We start from the raw sequence: 15,464 nt of genomic DNA, 5'->3' as shown, positions 1-15,464 counted from the left end.
TTGTTGAGGCTGTAGCCAACCCAAGAACCAATCTGGCAGCACAGACAATCTTTTCTAAAATCCCCAACAGCATTCTTTGAGTCATATTGCCCTGAATTTTGTCACTAGAGCACAACTTAGAGACTTCTGAACCTTGCATCACCTCCCACGTGTCAGCTGGAACCCAAAATCCACTTTTCCCATTTAATTCTCTGCACCAGGAGCTGAGGTTGGCGCTCCAGGGGCACAAAACCACCTCAAAAATCACTTTATTCCCACAAAAAAAAACCCAGGAGGGAGGGATTTACCTGGAGAGTAGCACAGAGAAGGGACTGGAGATCGTTGAACTGGATTCTGTCCGAGGTGCTCTGGATGTGAGACTGAAACAAGAACAAAACCCCGCGTGTCAGAGGCTGCCTGGGCTCCTGGCAGCTCCGGGAGAGCCAGCTTGTACTTTAAATATTTGTTCTTTTCAGATTTCAGAGCAGAGGGGCTGTGAAGAAAGCTGAATATAGAATCCCTGAGTGGTTTGGGACCTTAAATCCCATCCACTCCCTCCCACCCCATCCCTGGATTTGGACAATCAGCCACAATTTCCCTTTTTTTAAATCAGGATTTCCCCACCTCCATCTGCAGCACTTGCTGGAGCCTCTCCATGATGACCAGGGTGGTTTTTTGGACAGCAGGATAACAATCCTTGGCACTGTTTTTCACTATTTCCATCAGGGATTCATAGGCAGAACTCCTCAAGTTATTCTGGTGTCCATCAGGTCTGCAACAGAAGGAGGAAGATTTGTAGCTCCCAGTGCTTGGAAACAGATTTTTTTATTTTTAATTTTAGTAAACCAGTAACAGCTCCAATTGAGTGCTGTGACAAGCAGGAGCCACTTGAAAAGCCTTGAAATAAAGAGAATTCGTGAAGCCACTTCTGGCACATTTCTTTTTAGCAATTTTTTGGTTTTTAAAATGATTTTCAGTAACTCTCACAACAAGAGCCCCTCCCCAGACACCTCTGAGGGTGTGAAATTTGAAATTAAGGCACCTGAGATGATTGATGGGCTCCAGAGCCTCGAGCCAGACACTCCTCTATGGCTGGATGTAAATGATGACAAGAAAAAAAATTAAGTTTTAAGGTTTTTAAGGAGAATCAGCAGCAAAAAGACTCCATGGAGTTGATCCAGGGATTGAACCTGGAGCTGCCAGATTTATGTGACCTTCAAGCCACAATAAAATTTGAGTTTTAATTTTCTTTTTCTGCATCTGAGAGCAAAATATTTTGTCTCATTTATTTTTTTTGTTTTAGCTGGGATGGGAATGGGAGATTAAGTTGGTGCCTGGGTTTTCTGGGAGCACCTGGATGGAACCCACAGAAAAATAATCAGGAAAAGGAACAAACAGGGATTCCTGACTATGTCCTGCTGCAATTCCTGAAAAAGTGTGGAGTTAAACGGGGAAATGTGAGGGGAAAATGTGAGGGGAAAAATGTGGGAAATGTGAGGGGAAAATGTGGGAAATGTGAGGGGAAAAATGTGGGAAATGTGAGGGGAAAACGGGAAATGTGAGGGGAAACGGGAGAGGCATGAGGAGAAAATGGTGGAGCTGTGAGGGGAAAATATGGGGGAAATGTGAGGTGAAAAATGGGAAATGTGAGGGGAAAACAGGGGAAATGTGAGGGGGAATATGGGGGAAATGTGAGGTGAAAATGTGAGGGGAAAATGTGAAGGGAAAAAGGAGAAATGTGATGGGAAAACAGGGGAAATGTGAGGCGAAAAATGGGAGAAATGTGAGGGAAAATATGGGGAAAATGTGAGGGGAAAATGATGAAATGTGAAGGGAAAATATGGGGGAAATGTGAGGGGAAACATGGGGGAGATGTGAGGGGAAAATATGGGGGAAATGTGAGGGGGAAAACGAGGAAAACATGAGGGGAAAATATGGGGAAATGTGAGGGGAAAATATGGGGGAAATGTGAGGAAAATGTGAGGGGGAAAATGAGGAAAATGTGAGGGGAAAATATAGGGGAAATGTGAAGGGAAACAAGAGAGGTGTGAGGGGAAAATGGAGGAAATGTGAGGGGAAAAATGGGGGAAATGTGAGGGGGAAAATGGGGGAGAAATCCAAATGAAAACAGGAAAGGGACACTCCTGCATTTGCTAAAACCAGGTATGACCAAAATGATGAGAAATTATTCAGTGGGAAGAGCTGTTTCCCTGGGATTTGCATCCTCTACTCCTCTGGGTTTATTTTATACCAAATAAAATCACATTTTAATCCAATACCAGATCTCAGCTGACAAGAAGAGCCTGAGAGCTTGGAGTGGGAAATGAATGGAAAAAGGAAATAAATGGAAAAAGGAAATTAATAGAAAAAAGGAAATAAATGAAAAAAGGAAATAAATGAAAAAAGGAAATAAATGGAAAAAGGTTTTTTGGAGAGGTTGTTTCACCTGTCTGCAGTCTCCAGCAGTTTCTGCACTATCAGCTCAAAGGAGGAGGATAAGCAGTAGGTTGCTGGTTCTTCCTGATCATCAGCCACATCTGCAGCTTCATAGGCAGCTTCAGCAAGGCTGGAGAAGGCCTAAAACAGAAAATATCCATTGGTTTTCCACCCTCACAGCTCCAGAAATTCAGGTGCCAGCAGTTTTAATTCCAAAATCCACAAAAATTAAAAAAAAAAAAAAAAAAAACCAGAAAACCAACCAACCAACCAAAAAACCCCTCAAAAAATCCCAAAAAACAAACAAGAAAACAAAAAAAAAATTAAAACTAAAAAAGTGTGCAAGATTAACAATTCCAGAGCAGTTAAACTGTGCTATAGGTGGGTCAGGGGAACTTAAATGACTTGAAAGAGAAATGGGGGAGATGTGAAGGAAAATGGGGGAGATTTGAGGGAAATTGGGAGAGATTTGAGAGGAAAATGGGGGAGATGTGAGGGAAACCATGAGATTGAAGGGAAAATGGGGGAGATGTGAGGGAAAATGGGGGAGATTTGAGGGAAAATGGCATAGAAGTGAAGGAAAATGGCAGAGATATGAGGAAAAAATGGGGTTGATATGAGGCAAAATGGGGGAGATGTGAGGAAAAATGGGGGAGATGTGAGGGAAACCAGGAGATTCAAGGGAAAATGGCGGACACGTGAAGGAAAATGGCGGAGATGTGAGGGGAAAATGGGAAATTCAAGGGAAAATGGTGGAGATGTGAAGGAAAAAATGGGGGAGATTTGAGGAAAAAATGGGGAAGATTCAACCACACAAGAGCCAACAACCTCAAGGCAAGTCCAGGCTGGACATTCACTAAAATCCCCTCACACAAAAACCCCCAGACATGTGAACCAAACCTCCTGAACTCCCAAGCCCTGAACCGCTCCCAAACTCCCAGATGAGCGACACCATCACCGGAGTTGTTTTCCCAAGCCCTGGTGGCTTTGGGCTCTCACCCAGCAGACGTTGGTGGCCACCCTGGGCTCGGCTCCCAGCCCCTCCATCAGGCACTGCAGCAGGGGGGCCAGGGAGATGTCGTTGATGGGGGAGATTAGAGAAGGAAAATGGGGGAGATATGAGGGGAAAAAATGGGGGAGGTATGAGGGGAAATGGGGGAGATTTGAGGGAAACCAGGAGATTCAAGGGAAAATGGCGGAGATGTGAGGGAAAAATGGGGGAGATGTGAGAAGGAAAATGGCGGAGATGTAATGGAAAGCGGGAGAGATTTGAGGGAAAATGGGCGAGATTTGATGGAGAATGGGAGAATCAAGGGAAAATGGTGGCGATTTGAAGGAAAATGGGAGAGACTTGAGGAAAAAATGGGGAAAATTCAGCCAGACAAGAGCCAACAACCTCAAGGCAAGTCCAGGTTGGACATTCACTAAAATCCCCTCACATAAAAACCCCTGGACATGTGAACCAAACCTCTTGAACTCCCAAGCCCTGAACCGCTCCCAAACTCCCGGATGAGTGCCACCATCAATGAAACCAAACCCCATTGTGGAGTTTTTTTTTCCTGGTGACCTTTGCTGTCCCTCACCCAGCAGACGTTGGTGGCCACCCTGGGCTCGGCTCCCAGCCCCTCCATCAGGCACTGCAGCAGGGGGGCCAGGGAGACGTCGTTGATGGGGGAGATGTGAGGGAAAATGGGGGAAATATGAGGGGGAATAATGGGGGAGGTATGAGGGGAAATGGGGGAGATTTGAGGGAAAATGGCGGAGATTTGAGGGAAAATGAGGGAGATTCAAGGGAAAATGGCGGAGATGTGAAGGAAAATGAGGGAGAGTCAAGGGAAAATGGCGGAGATTTGAAGGAAAATGGTGAGATTTGAAGGAAAAATGGAGGAGATTCAACCAGACAAGACCCAACAACCCTGGACATGTGAACAAAACCTCCTGAACTCCCAAGCACCAAACTCCCAGATAAGCCCCACCATCAGTGCCACCAAACCCCATTTTGGAGCTGTTTTTCCCCAAGCCCTGGTGACCTTTGTTGTCCCTCACCCAGCAGACGTTGGTGGCCACCCTGGGCTCGGTTCCCAGCCCCTCCATCAGGCACTGCAGCAGGGGGGCCAGGTAGACGTCGTTGATGGGGGAGATGTGAGGGAAGATGGGGGAAATATGAGGGGGAAAAATGGGGGAGGTATGAGGGGAAATGGGGGAGATTTGAGGGAAAATGGCGGAGATTTGAGGGAAAATGAGGGAGATTCAAGGGAAAATGGCAGAGATGTGAAGGAAAATGAGGGAGAGTCAAGGGAAAATGGCGGAGATTTGAAGGAAAATGGTGAGATGTGAAGGAAAAATGGAGGAGATTCAACCAGACAAGACCCAACAACCCCGGACATGTGAACAAAACCTCCTGAACTCCTAAGCACCAAACTCCCAGATGAGCCCCACCATCAATGAAACCAAACCCCATTGTGGAGTTTTTTTTCCAGGTGACCTTTGTTGTCCCTCACCCAGCAGACGTTGGTGGCCACCCTGGGCTCGGCCCCCAGCCCCTCCATCAGGCACTGCAGCAGGGGGGCCAGGTAGACGTCGTTGATGGCGGCCTCGGGCAGCATCTCGCAGATCCTGCCCACGGTCCAGGCCGTGGTGTCCCTGACCACCACGCTGGGATCCTTCATCAGCTCGATCAGCGTGGGCATGGCCTGGAGAGAGCCAGGGAGAGGTGAGGGGAATGAATTCTGAACTGGGAGAGGGGAATGGGGGCTCTTCCAAATGCTCATTGTTGTATTCACATCATACTGAAATTTATTTCTATATTTATTTATTTTAATGCTGTTTATTGTATTCAAAGGATCCAGAAATTTATTTATTATTTAAAATATTTTTATTGTATCCAAATGACACAGCAATAATTCATTTATTAAAATATTTTTATTGTATCTAAATGATGCAGCAATTATTATTTTTAATGCTGTTTATCGTAATTTTTAATTAAATTTTTTTATTGTATTAAAATTACGCAGCACTTTATTATTTAAAATATTTTTATTGTATTCAAATGATACAGCAATTTATTATTTTAAGTATTTTTATTGCATACAAATGATGCAGCAATTAATTAATTTATTATTTTTAAGGCTGTTTATTGTATCCAAATGATACAGAAATTTATTTATTATTTAAAATATTTAATGTATCCAAATGATACAGCAATTAATTTATTATTTTAATGCTGTTTACTGTATCCAAACGATACAGAAATCTAGTATTTGAAATATTTTTATTGTATTCAAATGAGACAAATTTATTTAGTAATTAGAATATTTTTATTGCATTAAAATGCTACAGCAATTAATTTTTATTAATTAAAATATTTTTATTGTGTTAAAATTATGCAGCACTTTATTCATTATTTAAAATATTTATTGTATCCAAATGATGCAGCAATTAATTAATTTATTATTTTTAATGCTGTTTATCGTATCCAAACGATACACCAATATATTATTTAAAATATTTTTATTGTATTCAAATGATACAGAAATTTATTCATTATTTGAAATATTTTAAATTGCATTCAAATGAATACAATATCAATATTTTCCCCCAAAAACTCACCTGTATTACCTTTCAAAGTTTTTAAACCTGCCTTATTTTTGCTCCTATCTCACAACAGAAAATAAATGTATTAAAATTGGCAAACTTAAACTGTAATTGTGGTGCATTGGCCAGGAAATCGAACTGAAACTCCTGATTTTCCTTCAATAAAAATCCCACTCCAACCAATCTTTTCCCTCAAAAACTCACCTGTATTACCTTTCAAAGTTTTTAAACCTGCCATATTTTTGCTCCTATCTCACAACAGAAAATAATAAAAATTGGCAAACCTAAACTGAAACATTGATGGCAAGGAAATCTAAACCTCTTAATTTTCCTTCAATAATTTTCCAAACCAATTTTTTTTCCCCAAAACCTCACCTGTATTACCCTTTTAACTTTTTAAACCTGCCTTGTTTTTGCTCCTATCTCACAACAGAAAATAAATGTATTAAAATTGGCAAACCTAAACTGAAACATTGATGGCAGGAAAATCCAAACCTCCTAATTTTCCTTCAATAATTTCCCAAACCAATTTTTTTTCCCCAAAACCTCACCTGTATTACCCTTTTAACTTTTTAAACCTGCCTTGTTTTTGCTCCTATCTCACAACAGAAAATAAATGTATTAAAATTGGCAAACCTAAACTGTAATTGTGGTGCATTGGCCAGGAAATCAAACTGAAACTCCTGATTTTCCTTCAATAAAAATCCCACTCCAACCAATCTTTTCCCTCAAAAACTCACCTGTATTACCTTTCGAAGTTTTTAAACCTGCCATATTTCTGCTCCTATCTCACAACAGAAAATAAATGTATTAAAATTGGCAAACCTAAACTGAAACATTGATGGCAGGAAAATCCAAACCTCTTAATTTTCCTTACACAATTCCAAACCAATTTTATTTTTTCCCCCAAAACCTCACCTGTATGACTAAAGGTTTGAGCTGGTTGGGCTCAGGCCCCTCCAGGATGCAGCCAAAGGCCATGACAGCAGCGTCCCTGTACCTCCAGTCGGGGTTCTTGATGTGCTCCTTGATGAAGGGCAGCACGTGGGGGACGATGTCGTCCTCGCAGCACGTGGCCAGCAGCATCAGGCACACCCCTGCTGCCTTGCAGGGGTTCCAGTCGTCGTCATCGTCGTTCTCATCCTGCCAAAAAATACAGAGAGAGCTCAGAAACCTGCAGAAAAATTTACAGAGGTAAAAAACCTGCGAAAAATAAATATACAGAGGTAAAAACCCTAACAAAAATAAATATACAGAGCTCAAAACCCTGTAAAAAACACAGACAGAGCTCAAAACCCTGCCAAAAAAGATTTACAGAGGTAAAAATTCTGCAAAAAAATAAATATACAGAGGTAAAAACCCTGCCAAAAATTTGCAGTGGTAAAAACCCTACCAAAAATAAATATACAGAGCTCAAAACCCTGTAAAAAACACAGAGCTCAAAAACCTTCAAAAAAGATTTACAGAGGTAAAAATCCTGCAAAAAATAAATATACAGAGGTAAAAACCCTATAAAAAACACAGACAGAGCTCAAAACCCTGCCAAAAAAGATTTACAGAGGTAAAAATTCTGCAAAAAATAAATATACAGAGGTAAAAACCCTGTCAAAAATAAATATACAGAGGTAAAAACCCTGCAAAAAACAGACAGAGTTCAAAACCCTGCTAAAAAAAGATATACAGAGGTAAAAACCCTGCCAAAAATTTGCAGAGGTAAAAACTCTACCAAAAATAAATATACAGAGATAAAAACCATGTAAAAAATAAATATACAGTGCTCAAAACCCTGCAAAAAAATTTACAGAGGTAAAAATTCTGCCAAAAATAAATATACAGAGGTCAAAAACCTGCAAAAAATTTAGAGAGGTAAAAATCCTGCAAAAAATAAATATACAGAGGTAAAAACCCTGCAAAAAAATACAGAGGTAAAAACTCTGCCAAAAAAATATACAGAGGTAAAAAACCTGCAAAAAATAAATATACAGTGCTCAAAACCCTGCAAAAAAAATATACAGAGGTAAAAACCTGCCAAAAATATATATACAGAGGTAAAAACCCTAACAAAAATAAATATACAGAGCTGAAAAACCTGCCAAAAAATTTACAGAGGTAAAAACACTAACAAAAATAAATATACAGAGGTAAAAACCCTGCCAAAAAATATACAGGGGTAAAAACCCTAACAAAAATAAATATACAGAGGTAAAAACCTCACAAAAATAAATATACACAGCTCAAAACCCTGCAAAAATTAAAGAAAAAAATCTTGTGGAATGTGGTTTGGAGCTTACGAAGAACTTCCCATGTGGACAGGAGCTGAAAGTGGTGAAAATCTGTTTGTTCACATCAGAAAGAAATTTAAATCATTTATTTATTATCTTGTTATTCTGTCAGGAACACAAGGAATCATCAAACCCCTTCAGAAACCACAAATGTTGGGAAGTACAACACAAATAAGCCACTCAACTTTTTAACAAGGACTAAAAGCAAATCCAGGCCTCAAAATCCCAAGGATTGGAGCCCACATGAGGCAGAACTGTGAAATATTTGGTTTAATATTTCAAATATTCCCGAACAGGAGTACAGAGAATCATCAAACCCTTTCAGAAACCACAAATTTTGGAAGCACAGCCCCAATAAATCCCTGGAAGTTTTTTAACAAGGTCTAAATAAACCAGGCCTCAAAAATCCCAGGGATTGGGACCCACATGAGGCAGAACTGTGGAATATTGGATTTAATATTTTGTCAGGAACACAGGGAATAATCAAATCCCTTTTAGAAACCACAAATCCTGGAAATACAGCTCCAATAAATCCCTGGAAGTTTTAAACAAGGACTAAATAAATCTAGGCCTCAAAATCCCAGGGATTGAGAGCTCAGATAAGGTAGAACTGTGGAATATTGGGTTTAATATCCCAAATATTCTCAATAGGGTTTGATGATTCCCTCTATTCCCTTTCAGAAACCACACATGTTAGGAAGCACAGTTCCAATTAATCCCTGCAAGTTTTTAAGAGGGACTAAACAAACCCTGGAAGTTTTAAACAAGGCCTAAATAAACTCAGGCCTCAAAAATGCCAAAGACTGGGAGCTCAGATGAGGCTGAACTGTGGAATATTTGGTTAAATATCCCAAATATTGTGTCAGAAATACAGGGAATCATCAAACCTATCTGGAAATCATAAATCCAGGAAGTACTACTCCAACAAATTCCTGGAAGTTTTTAACAGGGCCTAAACAAACCCAGGTCTCAAATATCCCAGGGATTGGGGCGCACATGAGGCAGAACTGTGGAATATTTGGATTTAATATCCCAAATGTTCCCAATAGGGTTTGATCATTCCCTGTATTCCCTTTCAGAAACCACAAATGTTGGGAAGCACAGCTCCAATAAATCCCTGGAAGTTTTTAACAGGGCCTAAATAAACTTAGGCCTCAAAATTGCAAAGATTGGGAGCTCAGATGAGGCAGAACTGTGGAATATTGGGTTTAATATTTCAAATATTTCCAAAAGGAATACAGGGAATCATCAAACCCTTTCAGAAACCAGAAATGTTGAGAAGCACAGTTCCAATAAATCCCTGGAAGTTTTAAATAAGGACTAAGCAAATACAGGCCTCAAAAATCCCAGAGATTGGAGCTCAGATGAGGCAGAACTGTGGAATATTGAGTTTAATATCCCAAATATTCTCTCAGAAATAAAGGGTATGATCAAACCCCTTCAGAAACCACAAATCCTGGAAGTACAACTCCAATAAATTCCTGGAAGTTTTTAAGAGAGAGTAAAAAAACCCAGGTCTCAAAATCCCAGGGATTGCAGCCCACATGAAGCAGAACTGTGGAATATTGGATTTAATATCCCAAATATTCCCAATAGGAATATAGGGAATCATCAAACCCCTTCAGAAATCATAAATGTTGGGAAGCAGAGCTCAAATAAATCCCTGGAAGTTTTTAATAGGGAGTAAATAAACTCAGGCCTCAAAATCACAGAGATTGGGAGCTCAGATGAGGCAGAACTGTGGAATATTGGGTTTAATATTCCAAATATTCTGTCAGGAATACAGGGAATGATCAAACCTATCTGGAAATCATAAATCCAGGAAGTACTGCTCCAACAAATTCCTCGAAGTTTTTAACAGGGATTAAATAAACCAGGCCTCAAAAATCCCAGGGATTGGGAGCTCAGATGAGGCAAAACTGCGGAATATTGGATTTAATATCCCAAATATTCCCAATAGGAAGACAGGGAATCATCAAACCTATCTGGAAATCACAAATCCTGGAAGTATAGCCCAAATAAATTCCTGGAAGATTTAAGAGGGACTAAACAAACCCAGGCCTGAAATATTCCAAGGACTGCTGCCCACATGAGGCAGAACTGTGGAATATTTGGTTTAATATCCCAAATATTGTGTCAGGAATAAAGGGAATGATCAAACCCCTCCAGAAACCACAAATCCAAGGATGTGATTAAGATAAAAACAGGAGGCAAGTCCCAGTCTCAGCCCATCAATTGCTGCATCACTGGCTCAGAGTGGTGCATGAAAACTCATCCCAGACCAGGGACTGCCTCTCCTGGGGCATTTTTGGGGATCAGAGGAAACCAAAAATAAATCCCAAAGGAGCCAGGGGGGCAGGAAAAGCTGCAATTCCCGCAGGGATTGAGGCACTCACCTGTTTTGTTAAGGTCTGGGTTAGGATGGGGACCAAATATTGCAGAGCCCCCTTGGCATAGAACTTGCTGGTGTGTTCTGGGGGTCGCCCTTGTTCTGCTGCCTGGAGAGGGGAGAAGTTTATTTTCATCAATATTTTTATCTGTTTTCATAGAATTTTATTTTTAGTTTCATCAGGATTTTCATCTGGTTTTGTATAATTTTATTTTTTATTTGTATTTTCATCTGGTTTTGTATAATTTTATTTTTATTTTCGGGAAGGGAAGGGAAGGGAAGGGAAGGGAAGGGAAGGGAAGGGAAGGGAAGGGAAGGGAAGGGAAGGGAAGGGAAGGGAAGGGAAGGGAAGGGAAGGGAAGGGAAGGGAAGGGAAGGGAAGGGAAGGGAAGGGAAGGGAAGCAGAAGCTCAGGGAAGCTCAGGGAAGCTCAGGGAAGCTCAGGGAAGCTCAGGGAAGCTCAGGGAAGCTCAGGGATTTTCAGGGAAGGGAAGCTCAGGGATTTTCAGGGAAGCAGAAGTTCAGGGATTTTCAGGGAAGGGAAGGGAAGCTCAGGGATTTTTAAGGAAGCAGAAGCTCAGGGATCAGCACACCCAGCCCAGTCCAGCCCCACCTCCGAGGCCTCGATGGCCAGGTCCATCTCCTCGTCGCACACGTTGGACCAGAACTCGATGCCCTGCAGCGCCACCTCATCGATGTCGCTCTTCATGGCCTCGATTGTGATCTGGGGGGAATGGCACAAAATCAATCATCAATAATCAATAATCAATCAATATTGCAGGGGTTCTGATGAGCCTCAGTGATCAGCTGGGGTTTGGGGTTTATCAGCTGCCAGGTTCTGTCCCTGTCTGTGTGAGACACATCCAGAAGTTGGTATCAAAATCACCATAAAAATAAATATTACTATATAAATAAATTACTGGATTACTACAAGAATTAATACCAGAATTACCTCAAGAATTACCATAATATAAATTACCATCATATAAACTACCATAATATAAACTACCATATATAAATGATCATTATATAAATTACCATATATGTTACCATCATATAAACTTACCATAATATAAATTACTATATATAAATTACCATCATAAAAATTATCATTATATAAATCACCATACCTAAATTACCATCATGTGAACTAGTATAGAATTAAATATATTACCATAGAAATAAATTACTGTATTACTACAAGAATTAGTACAAGAATTACCACAAGAATTGCCATCATATAAATTACCATATATAAGTTACCATAATATAAATTACTATAATATAAATTACCATATATAAATTACCATCATATAAACTAGTATAGAATTAAATATATTATTATAAAAATAAATTACTGTATTACTGCAAGAATTAGCACAAGAATTACCACAAGAATTACTATAATATAAATTACCATCATATTATTTACCATCATATAAACTACTATAAAATTAAATACATTATTACATAAATTACTACATTACTACAAGAATTACTACAAGAATTACCATAATATAAATTACCACAATATAAATTATCATATATAAACTACTATAGAATTGAATATACTACTGTATAAATAAATTACTGTATTACTATAAAAATTACTACAAGAATTGCCACAGGAATAACCATAATATAAATTACCATAATATAAATTACCATAATATAAAGTACCATATATGAACTACTATAGAATTAAATATATTATTATATAAATAAATTACTACATTACTACAAGAATTACCAGAATTACCAGAAGAATTACTCTAATATAAATTACCATATATAAACTACCATATAAAAATTACCATATACAAACTACTATAGAATTAAACATATAACTATATAAATAAATTATATTACTACAAGAATTACCAGAAAAATTACTATAATATAAATTACCATAATACAAATTACCATACATAAATTACCATAACATAAATTATCATAATATAAATGACCATAATATAAATTATCATATATAAACTAGTGGAGAAATAAAAAATATTATGAAAGTGATTATAAAAATTCAACATTCAACTTCTACTAAAAACAAGATCAGCCAAAAATAAGAGAAATATAAATAGAAATAAATATGAGAATTATAAATACAAATGGGGGAATCAGAGGAATAAATGTGAGAAATATAAATATAATTAATAATGAAAAATAGAAATACAACTAAAGAAAATTATGTAAAATAATATAAATAACTTAAAATAATATAAAATATAAATATAAATGATAATGAAAAATAGAAATAGAACCAAATAAAATTATGTAAAATAATACAAATAATCTAAAATAATCTAAAATAATCTAAAAAATAAATACAAATAATAACAAAAAATAGAAATACAGCCAAAGGAAACTCAGAGAATTAAAAATGATTATAAACAGAAATAAAAACTCACAGCAAAGAGGGCAGGCCCCATGTAGGTCTCCATGTACTGATAATAAAGGGACATGATCTTCACCAGGTTCTGTAAGGCAGCCACACGGACCTGCAGCACAGAAAAATCCATTTTTACACCAGGTCCTGCTTTTATATTGGTTTTTATATTTTTTAAATATTTTTAAAATTATTTAAATTTTTCTAAAATTTTTAACTTTTTTTTTAATTTTTAAATATTTTTTTATTTTATTTTTGAGGCGGAAATTTCAATTTTCACTTCACTCATCCTGGTGTCTGAAAATTCCATTTTTACACCAGGTCCATCTTTAATATATATTTTTAATATACTTTTTAAAAAATATTTAATTTTTAAAAATTTTTTTAATATTTTTTAATTTTATTTTTGAGGCAGAAATTTCCATTTTCACTTCACTCATCCTGGTGTCTGAAAATTCCAGTTTTACACCAGTTCCTTCTTTTATATTTATTTTAATATTATTTTATATTTAAAAAAAAAATTTAAATATTTTAATTTTTTTTATTTTTTTAAAGTTTTTTTAATATTTTTAAATTTTATTTTTGAGGTAGAAATTTCCATTTTCACTTCACTCACCCTGGTGTCTGAAAATTCCATTTTTACACCAGGTCCTTCTTTTATATATATTTTTAAAATACTTTTAAAAAAATATTTAATTTTTAAAAATTTTTTAAATATTTTTTAATTTTATTTTTGAGGCGGAAATTTCAATTTTCACTTCACTCACCCTGGTGTCTGAAAATTCCAGTTTTACACCAGTTCCTTCTTTTATATTTATTTTAATATTTTTTATACTTAAAAAAAATTAAATATTTTAATTTTTTTTATTTTTTTAAAGTTTTTTTAATATTTTTAAATTTTATTTTTGAGGCAGAAATTTCCATTTTCACTTCACTCACTCTGGTGTCTGAAAATTCCATTTTTACACCAGGTCCTTCTTTTAATTTATATTTTAAAAACACTTTTTAAAATTTTTTATTTTTTTTTTTTTAATTTAAATTTTTTAAATTTTATTTTTGAAGCAGAAATTTCAATTTTCATTTCACTCACCCTGGTGTCTGAAAATTCCATTTTTACACCAGTTCCTTCTTTTAATATTTATTTTCATATGTTCAAAATACTTTTTAAATTTTTTTAATTTTTTAAAATATTTTTTTAATTTTTAAAATATTTTTTAATTTTATTTTTGAAGCAGAAATTTCAATTTTCACTTCACTCACCCTGGTGTCTGGACACTGTGTGGCTTCACAAACTACTTGCATAATAAAGTGCCTTTCAGACTGGGAAAAAAAAAGAGAAATAAAAGAATATTAAAAATGGTTTTTAAAGAGAATTTTAAATTTTTCAATTTTCCCAGAGAGGGGGATTCAGGTTTGGAGTAGCTCAGCTTTATTTTCATTTTGTCCCAAAATGAGAATATTTCTTCTTCAAACGAGAATATTTCTTCTTCAAAATGGGAAATATTTCTTTCCCAAAAAGAGAATTTTTTTCCCCAAAATGGGAATTGTTTCTTCCCCAAATGGGAATAGTTTTACCCCAAAATGGGAAATATTTCTTTCCCAAAATGGAAAATATTTCTTCTTCAAATGGGAATTTTTCTTCTCCAAAATGAGGACTAAAAAGGGACTAAAAGAAGAATAAAAAGGGAAAAAAAGGGAAAAAAATGAATTAAAAAGAAAGAAAAAAAGGAAGAAAAAGGGAAAAGAAAGTAATAAAAAAGGGGAAAAAGAGAAAAAAAATAATTAAAAAAAGAAATAAAAATTAATAAAAAAGAAAAAAAGAAAAAAAAGGAAGATAAAAGGAAAAAAAATTTAAAAAGAAATAAAAAGGGACTAAAAAGGAATAAAAAAGGAATAAATAGGGAATAAAAAGGAAAAAAAAAGAAAAAAGAGAATAAAAATGGAATAAAAAAGGAAAATAAAACAAAAGTAAAAGGAAGATAAAAGGAAAAAAAGGAATAAAAAAAGGAATAAAAAGGGAATAAATTGGGACTAAAAAGGGAATATAAAGAAATAAAAAAGGAATAAAAAATGAATAAAAAGGGAATTAAAAAAAAAAGAGAATAAAAAAAGGAATAAAAAAGGAAAAAAAGGAAAATAAAAGGAGAAAAAGGAATAAAAAGGAAATAAATTGGGACTAAAAAGGGAATAAAATTAGAATAAAAATGGAATAAAAAGGGAATAAAAAGGAATAAAAAAGGGAATAAAAAAGGAATAAAAAGGAAATTTAAAAAAGGAATAAAAAGGGAATAAAAAAAGGAATAAAAAAAGGAATAAAAAAGGAATTTAAAAGACTTAAAAAGAATAAAAAAGAACCCAAAGTGCTGAGGCCAAGTCTCAGATTTCAG

General features: G+C 36.1%; 1 protein-coding gene across 2 annotated transcripts in view; it reads right to left on the bottom strand.

The window, feature by feature from the left end:
* Nucleotides 1-15,464, bottom strand: part of KPNB1 (karyopherin subunit beta 1) — a 40,446-nt gene that overhangs the window by 13,172 nt on the left and 11,810 nt on the right. For both annotated transcript variants that reach the window (XM_033079209.1, XM_033079210.2), the window contains exons 6-14: nt 14,338-14,397; nt 13,100-13,189; nt 11,293-11,403; nt 10,688-10,789; nt 6,928-7,152; nt 4,917-5,108; nt 2,426-2,556; nt 604-751; nt 288-359 (exon numbers count right to left, since the gene is read on the bottom strand). In XM_033079209.1, the coding sequence (XP_032935100.1) occupies nt 288-359; nt 604-751; nt 2,426-2,556; nt 4,917-5,108; nt 6,928-7,152; nt 10,688-10,789; nt 11,293-11,403; nt 13,100-13,189; nt 14,338-14,397 (1,131 nt within the window). The remainder of the gene's footprint in view (nt 1-287; nt 360-603; nt 752-2,425; nt 2,557-4,916; nt 5,109-6,927; nt 7,153-10,687; nt 10,790-11,292; nt 11,404-13,099; nt 13,190-14,337; nt 14,398-15,464) is intronic.

This window comes from Catharus ustulatus, chromosome 23 (assembly GCF_009819885.2).
Source record: "Catharus ustulatus isolate bCatUst1 chromosome 23, bCatUst1.pri.v2, whole genome shotgun sequence".
Classification (NCBI taxonomy): domain Eukaryota; kingdom Metazoa; phylum Chordata; class Aves; order Passeriformes; family Turdidae; genus Catharus; species Catharus ustulatus.
Note: the sequence above shows the minus strand (reverse complement) of the source record. Positions and strands in the feature narration are given on the sequence as shown.